The sequence below is a fragment of the Daucus carota genome, chromosome 9 (assembly GCF_001625215.2).
Source record: "Daucus carota subsp. sativus chromosome 9, DH1 v3.0, whole genome shotgun sequence".
Classification (NCBI taxonomy): Eukaryota; Viridiplantae; Streptophyta; class Magnoliopsida; order Apiales; family Apiaceae; genus Daucus; species Daucus carota.
In genome coordinates, this window is record NC_030389.2 from 39,846,128 (window position 1) to 39,867,728 (window position 21,601).

The 21,601-nt window shown below is 33.6% G+C and overlaps 2 protein-coding genes across 4 annotated transcripts; one reads left to right on the top strand and one right to left on the bottom strand.

Moving 5' to 3' along the window:
• Window positions 1-518: 518 nt before the first annotated feature.
• LOC108202931 (bifunctional 3-dehydroquinate dehydratase/shikimate dehydrogenase, chloroplastic) lies at window positions 519-6,092 on the top strand. Of its 3 annotated transcripts, none has more exons than XM_017371556.2 (12): window positions 519-679; window positions 1,087-1,322; window positions 1,622-1,727; window positions 2,159-2,377; window positions 2,807-3,153; window positions 4,337-4,400; window positions 4,521-4,626; window positions 4,707-4,850; window positions 4,993-5,141; window positions 5,411-5,573; window positions 5,649-5,694; window positions 5,767-6,092. In XM_017371556.2, the coding sequence occupies exons 1-11, from the start codon at window positions 662-664 to the stop codon at window positions 5,687-5,689; spliced, it is 1,593 nt and encodes a 530-aa protein (XP_017227045.1). In that variant the 5' UTR covers window positions 519-661; the 3' UTR covers window positions 5,690-5,694; window positions 5,767-6,092. The 3 variants fall into 3 exon arrangements, with proteins under 3 accessions (XP_017227045.1, XP_017227042.1, XP_017227043.1); XM_017371553.2 differs by having other exon boundaries at window positions 520-679; window positions 2,159-2,389; window positions 5,767-5,954; XM_017371554.2 differs by having other exon boundaries at window positions 520-679; window positions 2,159-2,389; window positions 5,776-5,954.
• Window positions 6,093-6,191: 99 nt separating this feature from the next.
• On the bottom strand, window positions 6,192-10,276 carry LOC108202932 (uncharacterized). Its single transcript, XM_017371557.2, has 8 exons — window positions 10,063-10,276; window positions 8,621-9,028; window positions 8,374-8,491; window positions 7,461-7,767; window positions 7,150-7,222; window positions 6,795-6,885; window positions 6,634-6,713; window positions 6,192-6,461 (listed from the first exon to the last, which is right to left on the bottom strand). Exons 1-8 carry the CDS (start codon window positions 10,135-10,137, stop codon window positions 6,327-6,329), a joined length of 1,287 nt encoding a protein of 428 aa, XP_017227046.1. The 5' UTR covers window positions 10,138-10,276; the 3' UTR covers window positions 6,192-6,326.
• Window positions 10,277-21,601: the final 11,325 nt, after the last annotated feature.

Genomic DNA, 21,601 nt, shown 5'->3' on the forward strand with positions numbered 1-21,601 from the left:
TTATCTATTACATTCTGTTTTTGACTAAAAATTCCAAATCTTAAATTCTTTATAAATTCTGAATCAGTAGTCCAGTGTTCTAAAATTTCTCGATTAGTTAATTTTTTTACCTAATTATCAAGTATGTTATGATTCGACTAAAAATCTTCGATCTATCAGAAAATTTCTAATAAATCCTGAATTAGTAGCTCAATAAATTAGTTTCGATTTTTGAATCTGTACTTAGATTAGCAGATAAAAGCATCTGTTGCTTTGTGCATATGGAACAGAAAACAGTGATTATTCTAAAAAAGATGAACCCGAGGTCAATTTTACAATTCGATGCTAATCCATAAAAAGATAAATCCAGTTTCAAAGCAGACCCATCTATCCACAACAGGCCCCAGATTGACGTTGCCAAATTAAACGCCACAAGTTTAACGGCTGAGATGACACCATAATCCATCAACCGTAAATCATACCAACCCACCAAACTTCCCTCCATCTACTACACCAACAGACAATCAAATATACAAACCTGCACATATAAACAACTCTACAATATTTTATCTACTCAAACTATATATTATAATATTTATCTCCTAGCAGCCAGGAATCAGTGGTTGGTTGACGAATAACACTCCTCAAATCTCTCCTCTGTGTTTCAACATTTCTCGTTCCAATGGAGCTGGACCAGCTGGTATTCTGTTTCCGTATTCTCACGTTAAAACTGTTCTCATTGTTCTGTTCAAGCACGGACTCATATTTATTTATATTCTTAAATTATGCTTCTAATCCACGTATTGCGGTTGCAGTATTAACATAATTCACGTTAAAATTGTTCTCTGTTAAGCACAGACTTATATTTATGTATATTCTTAAATTATGCTTCTAATCTACGTTTTGCGGTTGCAGTATTAACATAATTCACGTTAAAATTGTTCTCGTTTAAGCATATATTCATAAATTATGCTTTTAATCCACGTTTTGCGGTTGGAGTGTTAACATAATTATAATTTGAAATTTGTCAGACATTTACCTACCACAGCCGGACTAATAAATAGAGTAACTAACAAACTATTTATTGTGAATTGTGATTGCTTGTAGGTTGTTCCTGCTGTGAAAATGAGTAGTGAGAGGGGGATTAGGAGTGGTACAACTCTGATATGTGCTCCGTTAATGGCGGATAGCGCGGAGGAGATGGTTGTTTTAATGAATAAGGCTATGTCGTGTGGTGCTGACCTCGTGGAGGTTAGATTGGATAGTTTGAAAAGATTTGATCCTCCTCGAGACGTCGATTACTTAATTAAGCAATGTCCTTTGCCGATTCTGTTTACTTACAGGTTCGGAATTGAAATGTGTGTTGATTTTGTATTTGTTTGTTGTTGATGTTGATTGGAACTTTATATAATTATGTGATTGCTAATGAAGGTTTGATCATTCTGTTTGAGCTGCGGATTTTATTATATAGTCTTGTCAGCGGAAGGGGATTATATTGGATTATATTGAAAACTGTAAAAATGTAAATTAGATGGATGTTGAGTGCCTTTACACTGATTAATTTTTATGAATCTTGTCAGTTGTGTTAGTTGACTTGTACCAATAAATAGTATGTAGTTTGCTGATTTGGTGTGTTTTTTAGACCTCGATGGGAAGGGGGACAGTATGATGGTGATGAGGAAAGCCGATTGGAAGTGCTGCAATTGGCCATGGAACTTGGAGCTGATTACATTGACGTGGAGTTAAAGGTCATCTTCTATTCTGTTCATGATTATATATTACAGACCAAAATTATCTTACTATCATAAAGATCATTTCATGATTATTTTAAATAATATAGTTGCAGATGAATTTGAATTCGTAGAACTTTAATTCTGTAAAACTTTATAACAGTGCTGAAACTTCTTTGCGTTTTGCAGAGTTGGTAGGCTTTTAAATATACAAATTACAAGATAAGATTAATAAGAACTACTGTTATTGTCACGGCCACTAACATTGCAATGTACATCAAGAGAGTGACTGCATTTTCGTTTTTCACATATAGTGCTGTCGTCTTAGATATATACATTTAGTTTTGAAGACTTGTAGCTGTCATCTCTTTTCCTTTGTCATAATTTGTTGGTAATATCCTCTGGAATGTCTAGACGTTTAAACTAATTAACTACTATTTATCATAAAGGCTGCTGATAAGTTCAACACGTTGATGCGTGCAAAGAAGCCTGAAAAGTGCAAACTCATTGTTTCTTCACACAACTATCAATATACTCCATCAGTTGAAGATCTTGGGAATCTCGTGGCTGTTATACAAGCAAGTGGAGCTGATATAGTGAAGATTGCTACCTTTGCCTTGGATATTACCGATGTGGCACGCATTTTTCAGATTACTGTTCATTCGCAAGTAAGCGGCTGCGTAAGTTGTAAACCTATGTGTTCATCGAATTCTTCTTACATCTACTCCTTTCGGTTACAAAGTAAGTCACTGTAACACACCAGACTATGTTAAAAATCAAGGGAAAATGCAAAGCCAATTAAAACTGTGTTTTAAATGCTGAAAAGTCAAAAAGTTTGTATGATATTTTATTGGAGAGTTAAAATTTAGACCTTTGTATTGTGTCCTCATTCTTTCTCCATTGACTCAGTTCAAGCATACAAAATTCCCTGCTATCTTATATTCTAGATGGAGCGCATGATAAAGTTCATCATGCATTCACTATAAAATTTTCATGCCTGAGTATTTTTTGCTTACTTATTTATGCATTATTAACTCCATGATCGTTTATTATTATAGAAGTACCATTTGATGTTAGGGAGCCCTTAATCCTTTCAGGTTCCAATAATAGCATTGGTTATGGGGGAGAGGGGTTTGATATCTCGAATACTTTGCCCGAAGTTTGGAGGATACCTTACTTTTGGCACCCTTGAGTCAGGAGTAGTTTCAGCTCCTGGGCAACCCACAATTACTGATTTGCTCAATTTATACAATTTTAGACAAATTGGGCCCGACACAAAAATATATGGTATTATTGGAAAGCCTGTTGGCCACAGCAAATCTCCCATTTTATACAATGAAGCATTCAGATCAGCCGGGTTTAAAGGAGTTTATGTGCATCTATTGGTGGATGATTTGCAAAAATTTCTGGGAAGTTATTCATCTACAGATTTTGCTGGGTTCAGGTCAGTCTTGTACGAGTTCCAGTAGATTAAACTGCTAAAAAGAATCTTAAAATTAATCATAGCTTAAGTCCTCCTTTAACTTTCTGCAGTTTTGATTAGGGTTGACATCCTGAGCTTCCACCAGTCATATACTTTTGGTTCTTCTAAAGTGTCTAGACTTGATATACTTAATATAATTCGTTATATGTATAAGCAGTCCTTTATTTCAGATCATGTCTTCTTCCCTCCACTTATTACCACTTTTTCCTCCTATTTTCTGTACTAATCTTACTGGCATTTGATTGCCAGTTTCTCTTTTAATTTATCTCTCTTTTCTAAATTTAAAATCTTCAATATACTTTCTGTAATAGATATGTAGCATAATATAATTATAGTTTATCTTCTTTTTTATTGCACTGTTTTACATCTGTTCTGTACTCTTTGTTCAGCAATTCACTACTCATTCTCAGTGTAATGTCCAACTTTGATGAGGGATTCTCTGCGAATATACTAGTATAGGATAGACGATGAGACTTGAGACATATGACAAGGCCAAAAGGTTCAGAACTTTAGATTCCTCTCTTGACTTGGTAGTGAGCTGGATAAACCTTTGTTATGCTTGCCATCTTTTGCTGCCTTTCGTTTCGTGACATACTAATCCATCAATCATGAAGCTTGATGCACCCACAAAGGCATCATGCCATCATCTACAACATCTTCCTCCAATTTTCCGAGAACCAAATGTTATTTTCGTAGAAGATAAATGGCCGAACTCATTTTTATTATCAATGGAACACAGTTCACTTTGATGGCAACAAATGCCTTCCTGAGCACCCAGATGTTCGATATTAGGCTAAATATTTTTCACTGACTTAATAATGTACTCGGAGAGTTTTCGTGCAAATTTCTTTTTATTTTTGATTTAATAAAATAATACTGGTGATCAAAATACAAAGCAATTGAAATTATCATTTTGGTTTGGCGTATGAATTATAAACACTTGCACTTATAATGACAGTAGCTCCACCTACGCTCTATATATGTCTAATTCTATGATACAGTTCCTAAATTTGGCTAACTTGCTTGTGTCCCAATTTCACTTATTTTGCAACTTTAGTTTACTAGGTGATTAATTTCTTGGTACCAAATAAATCATGTTTTCAACTTGTGTATGGAGGATTACATGAAAAATGTTTATATGCAGTTGTACTATTCCTCACAAGGAGTCTGCAGTAAAGTGCTGCGACGAGGTGGATTCAGTTGCCAAGGTGATTGATTATATCATTTCTACATATGCTTGTTTATGGGTTAAGTTTTGTTTCTGTTATTTATACCTTTAGGACTTCTATAAAAATACCCCTTTTTTTGAATTTTTTAATATATCACAGTCGATAGGAGCTGTTAATTGCATTGTGAGGAGAAACAATGGGAAGTTATTTGGTTGCAATACAGATTATGTTGGTGCAATTTCTGCAATAGAGGATGGGCTGAGAGGTCTCTTTTATGCTTCACTAGCCGCACAGCCCGATTATACTTGAAAGTACACTCATACTGCACACGGTTTATGCTCTCAGGTTCACACCTTACAGATAGTGCAGCTGGGTCACCCTTGGCTGGTAAACTTTTTGTAGTCATTGGTGCTGGCGGTGCTGGAAAGGCACTTGCATATGGTGCCAAGGAGAAGGGAGCAAGGGTTGTGATTGCCAACCGTACTTATGGTTAGATTCTTAGTTACTAGACTTGTGCAAGTCGATTGTGTAGCTCCTTGATGTTTGCTAAAATAAGTGTAACTCCTTGATGAGTATACAATGTTTTCTTATTTGTAAGTATTTTGAACTTCTCTCAATATATTTCTACAAGATCGAGCAAGAGAACTTGCTGATACAGTTGGAGGACAGGCTTTGTCTCTTTCCGACTTAAATAGTTTCTGCCCTGAGGATGATATGGTTCTTGCTAATACAACCTCTATTGGGATGCAACCAAAGATCGATGAATCACCCATTTCTAAGGTTTGGATACTGTAATTTCCTTTTTATAGCATATTTTTATGATTGAATTATTTGGCCTTTTAATTATCTTAGATACTGTAAAGGTCTTGATGTTATCATGTTACCTGGCTGTAAATAAGTAGAGTTGCTCAACCCTTGAAGGTTTATTGCATCTAGTTTCTTTAGATCTCATTTACCATGTGAAATTTCGTTTTCATAATTAAACCAAATTCGCATTGTTTGAGTTGTAGACGTTTACAATAGATGTAAGTAGGTCTTTGTTTCTGCAGGAAGCTCTGAAATCATACAAATTGGTTTTTGATGCGGTTTATACCCCCAAAATCACCAGACTACTGAAGGAAGCCGATGAATGTGGAGCAAAAATTGTTACCGGGGTTGAAATGTTCATTGGTCAGGCTTACGAACAATACGAGAGGTTTACAGGGTTACCCGGTAAGTTTATTGAGCACATCTAAGAAGTCACCTGATATTACTTAATCTCACATTACTCCATTCCTCCAATTGCAGTACCAAAGGAATTATTTAGACACATCATGGCTACATATTGAGAGAGGTTTGATTTACTAATCCTTTTGTGACTACTAAATTGGGTTTGATTTCCTGTTTCTGATACAAACTATACCAGGTTACGCAGGAAATACAGTTCAAGTATCATCTGCCGCAAGTTGAGGGATTTGAATCATTCTTGGAAGCCGACAACTCCGAATTTGATTTGTATGTATCTCATTCTTTTGCCAACATCCAGGGAAGCTTGGTCTAGTAGAATAAGGAAAACTATATATCTCCATTCTAAATGCATCTGTAGTTCTCACTTGGGGCAAAAAGCATCCTATTGTACTGATACTTGATACTGTAAACCCTCTTCTTCTTTTTTTTTTTTGCGAAGAAAATGTGTTCTACAACACAGACAATATATTAGAGTCACTGCCATATTACTGCGTTTGTCGTTCTCGTTCTCGTTCTCATTTCCCGTTCTCATTCCCATTAACAAAAAAAAAACTCCCTAAATACAATAACCCCGTGTAAAGTTCCTCAAACATGGCTCAAACCTTAACAAACATGATTAAATTAAATTTTATTTTGTAAACTCATTGGCATTTAATGAATATGGTATACATTGTTATATAACTTTCAGATTGCTAACTAAAAAAATATAGTAAGCTGCGTATTCCCTTTAAATTCTCATCATACTGGACTAGAGTTTTGTCGAACTTGAAGTCGCCGAACAAAATATCGAAGATACACCGCGTTGAGACTCGTGCACAACCCCAATCCCAATAATGCTGATATTAGTATTGCATAAACTGCCTTCAAACGACACTGCAAGAAACAAATTTATTATGATTATTCTAGTTATAATAAAAGATGTAAAGTGCACACGAAGAGAACTGATAGATGCCCGTGTGGGCGATATGGCGCTTTTTGGATGCCTGTAGAATTGACAGGTCGAGAAATCATGTATGGTAATGAGAAAATCAAGTACAGTACTCACTATTGAATAGAAAAGATGGAGTGTCATGGCTACTAGTGCAAATTCAAACGTTGCGTAAGTCCATATATAATCCCTGCTTGCTGCATGTGAAAAGTCGAAGGTCAGTCTGCAGAAATGCCTCATGAGTAGCAAGAATAAACAGGGTTTGGGGTTGGTTATACCTAGGATGATTGCAAGTGCAGATGCCAAAAGACCCAACATCAGAGAAAATGGTGCAGCAATCACTACTGCGTCCGTTTTTAGGTCATGAATCTACAGAGAAGAGCAATAAAATCACCACGTGCAAATGTGCTATCAATTTATACATGTTATATAGAATTTGGTGATTGCAACTATGCTTAGAAGTATGATTCACTTTCTAATATAACATATATTCAAGTTTTATCCAGTTGTGTGACCACACAAACTGAAGCGTAATTGTCCTTTTGAAATTTATTTTGTGTGTGTGTGTGTGTGTGTGTGTCTGTGAGCTAGTAGATGTGTATATTTGTGCTGAATCTAGTAGAGAAAGCTTACCAGAAGTTGCTCGACAAAGAAAAAATAACAAATTGTACTGATCAAAACCAGCACCACAAAGTCCTGCCAGGCACTGCATAAAACACAGAAAAAAATCATGAAAATCGAATCAAAAGTAGACAAAAAGATTGAGAATATTCATAAAAACTGAACAATATATCAATCCTAATTCTGGACAGGGATACATTGCTCAGTTATATTTCTAGACATAGCGCTAATAGTTTATCAAGCTCAAAAGACTAGATATATTATTAAAATAACATGACATGATCTGATTTAAAAATTTAAAACTGCACTAAAGTCATATACACCTTATCGGCCCTGCGTTCAAATTTTGTTGATTAACCTCTGTTCTCCTGTCCCTTTGAGTAGAGGTTGGAGCACGAAGCAAAGTTACAGGTAAATTTGACACTTCTCGCCCACATACATCACAATTCTTGTTTGGTCTTGTGCTAAACCATTTAATCGCACATTCTTCATGTATAAGCCTGAGTGCACCTTTGCAGCTGCACTCCATCTTCAGAGTATTTCCTTCTTCACATGGGTCCAAACATATTCTACAAACAGCTTCTTCTTCAGGTATCTCTTCTTCATCATCTTCAACATCAGTTTTTTGACCTGATTTCTCCAGGAATCAAATTCCCATATTAGCGGTAACGGGTAAACAACAAGACTGTAGGACATTGAGTACTGTTTTTTAACTATACTTCAGTCCTTGACACTTGAAAATTTTAGTTCGCCAGAATGCGAAAGTTAGGTTGTCAAATGCAGGTTATTGGACATCAATTGAGCCTGCTACTAGATTTAGTTCCTTAAAATTTTTAAAGACATTCACACACACACAAAGGTGCATATAACAGCCTGATCATATAACAGAGTTGGAATATAAGATGGAAGAACCAGCAATTAAGACTCAGATAAAATTAAGAATAACCAACTAAGTGGATAATCTCTATCACAGATACCAACACATTATATATGGTTTTATTTTTGCGCTGATTGCAACATCTTTTCTTGGTTTTGGTAGTTTACACGTAAATAAGAAGCCAAAAGTGAAAGGCGGTCATAATGATCATAAATAATAATGTGTCCCATTTTTTTATCCTCATGGAGTCGGTACTAGGACATAAAAAAGTGATATTAATAATTCTATACAGTAGAAAGATATGTACTAGGACATAGGAAAGTGACATTAATAATATCATACAGTAGAAAGATATGTACCATCGACAGTGTCTGTTTGAACATTCTCTTTACGATTAGCAAAAGAAACTGATTTTACAATAACCATATTTCTCCCGGGCACGGAGAGAGACCTTGAAACAGCTTGAGCAGTACCTATCTGCAGGAAAGATTTTAGAATAAATATCTTACATTTCTCGACACTAAGCCTCAGTCATCTTACAAGACTACATCTTGCAAAATGACAGTACCCTATTAAAACTATATGTGGTACATTATTAAAACTTACACGTGACTTAGTTTGCTCCCCGTATGTTCTTGCAGAGGCAGGAAACGGGGTTGAAGGTGACGAATTATCTGCAGGTGTGACAGGAAGAGAGGTGCTTCTATCCCAAGAAAATTTTGCCTTAAAACTGGCCAAAACAGGGCTACCAGGAGCTCCTTTCGGGTCTGAATTGAGGAGTTGATTTTTTTCCCCATCATAATTCGTCACCTTTTTCTTAAAGCTTAAACCCCGGAGTAAACCTGCTGAAGAACTTCCACTTGGGATACTTGGAGACTTAAATAAGCCCTTTCCCCTGTGGCTATTGCCAAAGCCTACATGTCTAGGAGGGATTTGAAGAGATAGATCAGAGCGTCTTGAACTTGATGCCGAATTTGTGACTTCTGTTGTGGATTCTGTCTTGTGGGGATCAGCCTGTATGTGCCACATAGTTATACTTAGTGTAGTGATTCAGTTACAAGCTTTTAACACAAAGAATGAAATTAAATCATGTGCAAAAAAAGTAGAAAAAGAAAAAGAAAAAACTAAGTACACTGGCTGGGTTCAATTTTCTAGGTTATCAGGAAGGATGTCCATGTTAGTTGAATAAGTAAGTATTATTTATGAACAATTAGTAATTTCTCAAATAGGGTTTTCTTACTAAATTATGTCCCCTAGTTCTACAATATAGTGCAAGAAATCAAACATGGCACAGAATATTACATAAAAATGCAACTTTTCTTATCCTTTTACTAAATTTAAATATGTGTTGTAGACTTGTAGTTCTTAAATAAACAACCAGTACTAGGAACCTAAGAAAAGCCTGCTTCACTAAGAAATTAAAATCCAGAAACATTTTTATTAAGACGCGTAGGGTTTTGGCAGGGCCTTAAATCCTCAACTACTTGTAAGTTGTACCAATGCCATTGTAGCAGAAGGATTAGGCATATCGACATATCCTACAACCAGGTGTATCGACTATTTTTCACATTCAATTTCAGTCGGTTGCAGGAATAATATCTTCTCAGCAAATTACTCTGAGCGTGATCATTCACTTAATTCACCTCCCCACTATTTCAGCCGACTGCAACTCCACAAGAAAAATATCTTCAGCCCCAAAACCCCAAGAACTATAATCATATTAAAACAAAACTAATTAGAACACACACCTATCTATCCGGAAAATCAAGAACAATCCAAATATACAAAACCCAACAAGATACCCAAATTTGTCAAGTGACCCGTTCTCCTAAAACCTCAGCATTATGTTAGGATCATTATATTCTAATAAGATGTTCAATGTTTGGAGCTCTAATACCGTGTCAAGTTACCGGTTCTCTAAATCCTCAGCAACATTTACGATCATTATATTATAACAAGATTAAAACACTTTGCTCTCTCATGAGCACACAAATAATAGAAAAACCATGTAAACAAAAACACATATGGTAAGAGAAAGAAAGGGAAACCTGGGGAGGAGCATCATGTGAAACTGCTGTAATAACTGGCTGAGATGTTTCAGACACTTGTGTTATCTCCTCCATAACAACAATATTCTTCAATATCTTGGAACCAAATATATAACAAGAATACTAATAAAGACAAGACAGTTTGAGATTCTGTTTATATATACTAGTATAGTAAATACAAAAGATATGCAGGGGAGAAAGAGAGACAAGGCTAGTGGGTTGGGGGATAATCTGTTGAGAAGATGATGAGAAATGGGCTGTCTAGTTTGGCCGTTCTAATGTTTTTGTCTGCTTCTTACCACACTTATTATTACCTTAAAGCCGTACTTTCAGATGCCCCTTTGTTTTTCCTAACTTGTTAACTTAATTTTTCGTACTTCTAATTTTTTTTTCTTTGATTTAGTGGCTACCGGCATTTGGCAAACAAAGCAAAACACTGATACAAGGAGCGAGCTGTTGATTTGGTGGTATCTTTTTCTGTAATCAACGGATTCTTGGAAGTGTTAGGCCTGTTTGAGAATTAGAGGTTTGGGACAAAACAAGAGGTTTGCGGTGTTTTAGAGATTTGACCACTAAAATCCGTTAATATTAGTGTTTGGTAGTTATGGGATTCAAACAGAGGTTTGTGTTAGAGAATCATTCGCTCTAAAACTTTAACACAAACGTTAAAGTGTTAGAGGAGACCCCTTTACTCTCTCTCATTCGAAATCCCATTATTCGGTACCATGTTAAAGAACCATTCCCTCTAAAACATTAAGGTGTTAAAGGAGGCTCTTTTATGTATCTTATACTTATATTTCAACAGTTTGGTCTCAAAAAGTTAATTTTAAAAAAACTACTTTGAAAAGTTTTTTGGGTAAAGAGGTTTTGATCTGTGTTAGAAAAATCTAATCAATCAGCTATTTACCAAACAGTTTTACGAGAAACAGCTAATTCAATCCGCCGGTCAAAACATCTACTTCAATCACCTAGTAAAAACATCTAATTCAATCCGCTAACGCTAACAGCTAATTTTCAAAAAGGACCTTAATTATTTAAAAGTTATTTTTAATATTATTTATTATTTTTCAAATTATAATTGACAATATTTGATTGACCCCGCTAATATTAATAATAATAATAATAATAATTCATATATACATATAAAACTATCTAATTAAAATCAATTCGATCATTTATTTACGACGTCTTTTAGACAAAAAAATCGGATAAAACTATTATTCAATCTCAGTCTCGCTCTCATGTGTTTACTGTTAAAAAAATAATTATATAAATGTTATTTTTGGAATGATAATCTGTTTTTGAATTTGTATTCGCTTATGTTTATAGGTTATTTGAGTATATACGTATAAGTATAGGTGCTTCGACTATATAATAAAAGTTTATATATTTATAATAATTTTTATTAAATAAAGACATAACATAAATAATTCTATTCAAAAAATAAAATTTTTTTTATAATATTTATTCTAAATATATGATCAAATATTACGTGCAAATGAGAAATTCAAATAATTACTTGCAAAGAGAAGAAGATATCAAAGACACGAAATTTTGTGACGAGAAAAAGGAAAAAAAAATGGTGCGGGAGTGTTAAAATGAAACATGGCAAATTGGCAAGTCTTCTGCCGGAAAATGAAACATTGTACTCTTGTAATTGATGTGGGTGGTAGTCTATCATCGTTGAATGTCGGCAAATGATTACTCAAAGATTTGGAGAGGGGGAGGAAACCAAACAAGTGTTAAACAATACAAACAAATCTTAACTAATTATATTACTATCTTATACAAATAAGTAAGTTCGATATTTTGTAGGCAGGTTCTAGTTTTGTATGCTGAGATGAGATTAATAATTGAGTAGTGCACGCAAAAATTAATAATGGAGTAGTGTTGTGAGTTCTATTGATTGTTAAAGAAAAGGTGAGGATGTTAAATTTATTTATGCACATTTTTAGTCAATTTGTTCATGTTGTTTTATCAAGTAAATAATGTTGATGAAATATGTATAATAAATTTGTGAAATCCAAAAATAAAATTAAATATGTATAAATTATAATGAAACAAAATTCGGATCATGACTAGAATACTTTAATCGACGTGATACGAATATAGAAATACAATAACTTAAAAAAATGTTTTCTACCTAAAGTAAAAAAGTGGATTAGAAGTGAGAAAATAAAGACTTATAAGTGGTCAAACTGTTTGGAAAGAAGTAGAAGTTCTGAAATAAAAACTAGCATTCTCGGTTTCTTATAAGTGCTTTTAGCTTTTTACACAAACGGGTCAAGAAAAGTAGATGCCGACTTTTTATCGAAAAAAGTCAGAGGTAGCGTTTCAAACAAGCACATATTATTTTCATGACTACAGATCGAAAATCTGAAAATAATTTAGTAATATAATACTCATATATAGTCTTTAAAATCTTAAAGTCGATTTCTTTTCAATATCAACTTTCAGACCGAACATGTGAAAGTAGTTTAGTGATATTAATACACATATGTCTCCAAAATCTTGAGTCGATTTTTGTTCAATATCAACTTTTATTAGTTATGTATATCAATTATCAAGGACCCATTTGGTTGAGTGTAATTAACAAAATAGGTAATTGCATATTGCACCCCCTAAGTATCGTTCAAAAACGATAGAGTACCGATACTTTAAGAAACTCAACTCGCACCCCTTATCTTTACTTCTCAAAACCGATATGCACCCCCTGCCGTTAACTTCCGTTAACTCAGTACACTCCGTTAAGTCAGTACATATATAATTGCAATTCGGACCCCCTAACTTACGTTCAAAAACGATATTGTATCCATATTTTTGAAAACTCGAATCGCACCACTTATTTTTACATCTCAGGAACGATACGCACCCCCTCCGTTAAATTCCGCTACCTTCCGTTAAAATTCTCTCCCGTCTCAATTTACATGTCCCTATTGCTTTTTGAGGAGTTAAATTGACTAATTTTTTACCAACTATTTGAAAATTTGTATTTATTATTTTAGAAAATAGAAATTTACATATTAAAATAGACTAGATACCTCTATTAAAACAGGCTAGAAAGTATATTTTAATATGTAACTTTCTATTTCCTAAAATAATAAATAAATATTTTTTTAATAGTTGGTCAAAAATTAGTCAATTTGACAAGGGACATGTAAATTGAGACGGAGGAGTATTTTAACGGAAGGTAACGGAATTCAACGGAAGAGGTGCGTATCGTTGTAAAGATAAGTGGTGAGATTTGGGTTTCCAAAAGTCCAGGTATAATATCGTTTTTGAACGTAAGTTAGGTATAATGTGCTTTTTATATAAGCCTCTTGTCGTTTAATCAAAAAGTAAATCTAGCCTATTTTAATAGAGGTAAATAGTAGGGGGTCCGAATTGCAATTACCTTTATTATTTGTGAAATTCGGACCCTCTATTATTTGCGAAAACAAATAGACTAGATTTACTTTTTGATGATATTTTTTTTAAAAATTTTTGTTTAATTAAGTTATCCCCAAGTCAAAATGATTTTATATATCGAATGATTTTAAAAATTTTAGTGACATGTGTATTAGGTACTTAAAATATACACTATTTTAAATATAAAAAATAAATATCATGTGATATTTATTATATAATACATAAATTTATCTATTGATTAAAATATATAAATTTTAATTATTTTGTTTGGAAAAATTGATAAAAAAATTAAAAAAGATATTATCAAAAATTAAATCTAGTCTATTTTAATATGTAACTTTCTATTTTCTAAAATAATAAATACATATTTTCAAATAGTTAGTAAAAAATTAGTCAATTTAACTCCTCAAAAAGCAAAAGGGACATGTAAATTGAGACGGGGGAGAATTTTAACGAAGATAGCGGAATTTAACGGAGGGGGTGCGTATCGTTCCTGAGATGTAAAAATAGGTGGTGCGATTCGAGTTTTCAAAAATATGGATACCATATCGTTTTTGAACGTAAGTTAGGGGGTCCGAATTGCAATTATATATATATTGACTTAACGGAGTGCACTGAGTTAACGGAAGTTAACGGCAGGGGGTGCATCTCGGTTTTGAAAAGTAAAGATAAGGGGTGCGAGTTGAGTTTCTTAAAGTATCGGTACTCTATCGTTTTTGAACGATACTTAGGAGGTGCGATATGCAATTACCTCTTAACAAAAAGAACGTGAATAAGCCTCATGCATTTGTTGATCTTTGTTTCGTGAAAATATCTCTTTCCTTCTTTTTAGTTTTAGGTTTACACAACATCCCTTATAATCCACTCCTCACTCCCACCATGTATTTCCTTTCCCTTTCTAATCATTCTTTTTTTTCATTTCATTTATAATTTATTTCAAAAGTCATTAAAATTAAAAGTAATATGTAAAATATTTTTAAAAAAAAATAATTTAATTTTTATATGTTAAAGGTAATTTTAATATAATTTATAAGTCAAAATATTTAAAACATTAATGACATTTTTAAATTATAAATTATATAGAAACATGAAAATATAAATAAACATATTTTTATAAACATAAAATATATTTGACTCTTTTAATATTATTTAATATCTAAAAAATCAAATACAGTATAATTTTTCATTCTGTTTCCGGATCAAACTCAAACAGTAGTACAATTTAACATCACTCTTTTCCTTTATCAACGTTTTCTTTTGATAGCCATTCAGTTTCTTGAGTTGAACCAAACGATCCCAATGATATTTAATTTTTCTAGATCAAATTAATACAATTGACATTTTTCTTTTTTCCTGTGAAAAAACATTTTTCTTAATAGTTACTCCTAATTTTAGTTGAGCCGGACTTCAAAAGAAAAGGAACAAGGAAAGGAAATGACAACCTCAAATAATTTTTGTTACCAAACAAACGGAGAGAATCGATTCTTCTTTTAAATACTCTGCACCATTTACAACCTTAGATGGGCTGTTTACGTATTTCGGTGTCTTTTTGTTTTTGATATATTTAATAAAGTACCATATGAGTTTCTACGATTATTAGTTTCTAGAATTATCAAATACAGAACCCCAAAACTTCAGTCTCCAACCAAAAGTCCAGCATCCAGTAATGCATCCCGTTAATTGCACACCCAACTTTCTCCATGCTGACCAATTATTTTTACTATTTATTTTTAATTATTTTTGTAAACAAAAGTTTTTACTTAAATTTTTATTTATAAAAAAATATTTTAAATATATATTATATATAACTATGTAAATCTAAATGTAAAGACAACCCTATCTGTTACATAGGGATGATAACTCAACAATAGAACAGGACAAGTAAATAACACTACGCCTGCACCGGAATCGGAAGATACGAAGACAAAGGTTGAAAAAGCCATCTATAGTCTTGATGGAATAAGTTCATTGGAAGAAGTTCATTAATATGTTCAGGCCTCAGTGAAGAATAAAGATTGAGTATTCAAGATTGTGGAAGCAATGAAGATGTTGTCCAAGTACTCGGAGTTTTTAGTGCAACCCCTGAAGCAAGATATTTCTATATATCTTGGTTGATTATTTTATAATCAACACTCCGAAGCAAAATTCAGTTCTGGTATGATTGATCAATGTTCACTGACAAAGACGGTATAATGTTTGACTTCAGTGTTAGTCGCTTGTGAACCAGACCAGTGCACTAAGCGTCAGCACGTACGGAGTTATGCAAAAGTATTTATCAATAGAAGAATTGATCCGGTCTATTGTAAGTCATGTGTGCCAAGCCAAGCCAAATGCCTAGCCTCTGTAAGCTATGCCAAAGCTTTCTACACAACTGCCATAGGTCAAGCTGCCACAGAAAGCCATATCAGGGAGTGACCTACCTTACATATGTGTGCACTTATATATTTGTATATGTACAAATATATTTATATATATGTATATATGTATATTAATTAAATATAATATATATATAATATATATATGTGTATATGTTTTTAAACATATGTATATGTATATTTATATGTATATATATTTAAATAAATATATATGTATATAGTATATGTATTTATATAGTACATAAACATTTTTATATTCAAGTGTGCTAGCTTGTTTTAATTAAAACAAGGTAGATTGGAGCAAGCTAGAATGGAACAAGGTAGATTTGAGCAAGTTAGAATGGAACAAGGAAGGAAAATCTGATTGTTTTATTCTCCTTGCGCCAAGAACAAGGAAGGAATTGTTCCTTGCGCCGAGAACAAGGAAGGAATTATTCCTTGCGCCGAGAACAAGGAAGGAATTGCTTCCTTGCGCCAAGATTGGAACAAGGAAGGAATTGTTCCTTGCGCCGAGAACAAGGAAGGAAATTCTGATTATTATTCTTTCCTTGCGCCAAGAACAAGGAAGGAATTAATTAACCTTTATTCTTTACTTGCGCCAAGAACAAGGAAGCTTTGTTCTGATTGGTTGAAACCTTCCTTGCGCCAAGAGCAAGCACCAGCTGAGTTTGTCCCCCAAAGTCTATAAATAGAGGCTTTGTGTTTCATTTTGAACACACAACTACAACTACCCACATTACACACTTTGTAAAGTGCACACACTACACACATACGAGAGCTTAGATAGAAGATCTGTTTTGATAGGCGTTTGTGTGTAGAGTGTATTGTAGTCTCTGCAGCCAACCTTCGGGTTTGGATTTATAGCACCTTCGAGGTATTTATCAATATACAGATATACCTTGGAAAATATTGTGTGTTGGTTTAATATTTTCATATCCTCAGAAACCGACCCGATATATATCCGGAACACGAAACCCATTACAGAACTGCAATTTGTTTATTCGCAAGATTCGAAAGAATTTTAAATTGTAGTGAGTATCGTATTCAACCCCCCCTTCTACGATACTTTGGACCTAACAATTGGTATCAGAGCGAGGTTGATTGATATACAAATCAGGATCCTAATCGTACGGAAAATCAAGAACCTAGCTTTTGATATTTGATTAGGGGAAATGTTTTTCCGGTTTGTGTTGCTGAATTTGTCTGTAGGCCTAAGCAAGGATTATTTGTTGGATACTAAACTTTGGACCAGGACTTATAAATTTATACTTAAAATTTTAATAAGTTTATTTTTATAAATTTGACTTAATTTATTTTAAACTTGTTAATTGAGTTTATTATGAATTAATTAAATTTATTTTATAAAATTAATTAAATTTACTTTATAAACTTTACCAAATTCATTTAATAAATTTGTTTAAATTTATCTTAGACTTGTAAAGTTTACTCTTAGACTTTATTAAGTTTATCATAAACTTTTTATAAATTTATTATTTAAATTTGTATAGTTTATGATTTAAATTGAAGTTAAAATTCTGAATATAAATTTAAGAGGTTTTAACTGATTATGGATATAAGTTCAAGTTCAAGGGTTCAATTCAGTTTGTTCTGGAAGCGATGATTTAATTGGAGACGAGACACTTGAATATTTTCAAAATTTTAATTTATCTAATAAATTTGAATATATTTACTAAATGAATTTGAAATAAATTTGTTCTAAACTTATTCAGTTTATTATGAATTTATTGGAATTTATTTTTTAAATATAATTAAATTTACTTTATAGATTTAACTAAGTTTATTTTATACTTTAATTTATTTCATCTTTTAAAAACTTATTTCTAAATTTATTTTCTTTATAATTTGAACTTAGTTTAAATAATCAAGTGTCCCGTAACCTTTTTAATTATTCTACTCCAAGACAAATCAGATTGACATTTAGTTGAGACAGATCAGGCTGACAGATTACAAGACAAACATCGGGCTTTCAAATACCAGATTCTCAGAACCGGTAATGGAAGTACATTGATGACCCAATCCAATTGATTTACTCAAAGGATTATTAGAAGCAGTTTTCTATGTTCGACAAAGATGATTGTGATTTGAAGAAGATTCTATTGAAGACTAATTTGGTACTACTAACAGTGGATTTTGAAGAAGGTACTTCAGGCCTTGATCTGAGTAATTACTCCGACTTGATTATCAGATCACCAGATCAGGATGGGAATTTGCTACATATGTAGTGAAGCATCTTTCCAGGGCTCGGAATGTCAACTTTGAATGGCACCACTAGTAGTAGGAAAAGAGAAGTTTTTGCAGAAGAATCTTCAAGGGATTTCAATCTAACTCAGTGATTCAGGGACATACAATTACACAATGAATTGTATCAATGCTAAATCCATCCAGAATCAACTGAACCAAAGACAGAGAACTGTGGAGGTTTATGGATATTTATCGAGTTACTACCACATCAAATCAGTTTCGTGCATTTATGTCAGAACCTTAGGATTGAATAGAAGAGTTTGTAACTGCTGAATTTGAGGAAGCTCAAGTCGACGAAAGTTAACGCTTTTGGAGAATGTGAGGACAAAACTTCAAGGATTAGCATAACACTGTCTAAGAGGTTTAGTCATGTCAGATTCAGATGGAATCTATTGGTTTCAAGTGGAGACTCTTCAGGGTTCAGTTCAAGGAGGTTGTTTCAAAACTGAGTTAGTTAGTACACACAATATTGATTGGTATCTTTAGCAAAGAAGGGTCGCTATATATATATTGAAGCCTCGACAAACAAGGATGATAGGGCTTGTCTGAAATTCAAGTGGATGTTTTGAAAGAAGCATCACAACAAGTTCTTATGCTACTTAAGGAAAGGTGTGAGATGGATCAGTTGTTGATGAGAAGGATGATTATGGTTATCTGGCTATCCTAGCATTCTCTAAAGATGACTCACCTTGCACTTCTCAGGTACGAATTCTTTCTAACTATGCAATACTTATTTCTTTATATTCAAAGCATGTTATAAATCTCTGAGTAGAATTGTTGAACACACAAGCACAAGCATGATAGCATCATAATATATAATGTTGAACTGGTATGCTAGATCACTTCTCTAGTAACTAGGTTTGATGATAATCTATGCATGTGTCTTTAGCAGATTCTTAACATGTGTATGAATATTTAGGATTTGATTATTTGCAATGGTGAGATTAGAAGCTTTCCTTTGGAACACGACTCTTAGTTTTAGGGGTTATGATCCTAGCATATATAACTTTGTTAAAACACTTACTTTCAGATTCCCTAGTACAACTAGATTTGCTTATTTATCCGAATTGTTTGTTAAGGAATTTATTTGTTCTATGATGGAATGTCTACCTTGTGTCAGTAGAACTTTTAGAACTTCATGTTAGATCTAAAACTGACTTAGGTAATAGAGATAGTATAATGCCATATAACAACAGATTGGGATTAGTATGAAATGATAATGTGATTATTAATTTCTTGTGTCAAATCCATATGCTTTTCGAAGATTATTGAATATATATGTAATTCTACTTGCTACCTGTTGCACTTGTGTTAATTGGTTTAAGTAGAGAGTACTGAATCTTCTGAACTGCATAACTGCCTATCTTGCTCTTGTCTTATCCTTGATTGTTTGCCATGTGTATTCAACATCATGTCTGCTTATTTTCATGTCATGAATGCATGTCTTTGTACTTGCATTGATTTTAGAAAAGCATGTTTGAGAATCACATTAGGGCAATGTCTAAATAAGAATTAGCATGTTAAGGTTGCTTATGTTGTTACCACTGTTAAAGAAAAATCTCTAATCCATCCGGACCCAGTTATGATTGGGGACCATAGAACTCTTTCCATTTGTGATTGCAGGTTACATATGTTCCATATGATTTTTGGTGCACTCTGTTTGCTGAGTAGCTGAAATCATATGATTCACAAAAAGTACCCTGTTAGCAAATGTGATCATGTGAGCAGTTCCGTCAATAATCTTTGAAAGATGACAACAAAGATTCTCTTGCGGGACTTGCTTGTTTTCCTGGAATGTCATCATGGAAGCACATCTTTCTTGCAAGAAGTCAAAACACACATTCCTAGTATCAGATGATTCTTTGACAAAGGACATTATGTCAGTTCATGGAATAGTGTTTTATCTTAAATCAGGAAGGATGCGAATTTTACTCGTAGCTAATATGGAACTTCAACTGAAGATGGAGTGAGCTGTTTTGATAGTGAAGCTTCATCAGATGAGTATTAGCTATGGCACTTGAAGCTCTCAAACTTGTATGTCAAAACAAGGAGCTCTTTTTATTAGTAAGAAGAGAATTGGTGAGAGGACTACCTCGTCTGGAATTCAAATTGGATGAAGGATATGAGTTATGTCAAAATAGGGAAGTCGAAAGAACATCGCATAGAAGCAAAGATATGATCAACATTACTGAGCCGCTTCAGATGATACGTATGGATTTCTACGGATCAGCTAATGTCATGTCTGCAAACAAAGCTAGATATCTTTTTGCAATGATCATTAACTACTCTAGATTCTTTCGTGTTGTTCGTATGTGTTCGAAGGACAAGACATCACAAATAGAGGTTGATCAAGATGAACCCTGATTGTTGATAAATCCAGAAAGGCACCATTCTTGTTAGTGGCCAATCAGAAGCAAACACTATCTCTTGGTATGTGTTTGGAGGAAAATGCTTCATCTCGAAATTAGTGCGAGCATCTTTGCAAGTCTTGCATTTGAATCTCAAAGAATACTTTCCTCGGCTACTCTATGGAGTCTACAGTCTACAGGGTGATTGTGATTAATCAACAGAAGGTGATTGTAAGTCTAGACAGGACATTGAACGACACTTTGCTCCAAGCTGTTAAAGGTGATATTATTTGTATTATAATGATTCAGATCCAAGCAGAATCTCTTTGCAAGGATAAGGATTATTAAGGAGATCCCACCAACAGCTTAGGGGGAGCATTTGGTGGATCCACTAGTCAAACTCAACACCACATTGAAGATGAACGGGACATATCAAGAACGTATCTGCTTAGACAAAGGGTTTGGATTCAATATCATTCCCGGGTTCTAGTTCTTAAATGTTCCTAATGGTGAAGTGAAGACTAGGAGAGCTATTGTCAAAGAATGTTGTTTCTTTAAATTTCAATCTGAAGTGAAACTTGAGGAAGATTCAGAAGCTCTTAAAGGGATCCAGATTGAGTGATTGCACAACAAGATGATCTCAATCAATTTGAAAGCAGATTGTGCGGATTCTGATACCCTGACCTAATGACAATTCATTACTTAGTACTTGTCGGGTATTTAGATTCCAATTGGATGTTTTTGGCTCTGTTACGAGGGACAAGCCAAATTTGGTTGCTTAGAGTTACTTCAAAGGAGAAGGTCATGAAGATGATGGAAACAGAATCATCAAGTTTAGGACTCTATATCTTAGGGGACTCAACGACCTTCATGATTGAACTAAAGCACCATTGACGAGACTCGGGTTCAGGATATTACAGTGAGCTAGAAGATGAAGCTTCATGCAACATTTCAAGGACTTTGCAGTTGCAGATCCAACGGAATTTGTGTTCTCTTTCTTCACCAGCTCTCTATGAGTTGCTATCCAACACCTGATGATCGTCACGGACATGGTATGACTTCTGACTAGCACATTATTTTAATATCTGTTTGCTAGAGTCATGTTTGGTATCCAAATTATTACCTCTCATTATATAAGGCACACAC

Bases quoted from the DNA above. Each gene is read 5' to 3' on its own strand.
- LOC108202931 (XM_017371553.2), top strand. The intron at 1,728-2,158 runs GTCATCTTCTAT...TTTATCATAAAG, and splicing joins ACATTGACGTGGAGTTAAAG to GCTGCTGATAAGTTCAACAC. The intron at 5,142-5,410 runs GTTTGGATACTG...TTGTTTCTGCAG, and splicing joins ATGAATCACCCATTTCTAAG to GAAGCTCTGAAATCATACAA.
- LOC108202932 (XM_017371557.2), bottom strand. From the start codon at position 10,137: ATGGAGGAGATAACACAAGTGTCTGAAACATCTCAGCCAGTTATTACA. The intron at 6,886-7,149 runs GTAAGCTTTCTC...TCTTCTCTGTAG, and splicing joins TCTTTGTCGAGCAACTTCTG to ATTCATGACCTAAAAACGGA. The intron at 6,714-6,794 runs GTATAACCAACC...TTTCACATGCAG, and splicing joins TGCACTTGCAATCATCCTAG to CAAGCAGGGATTATATATGG.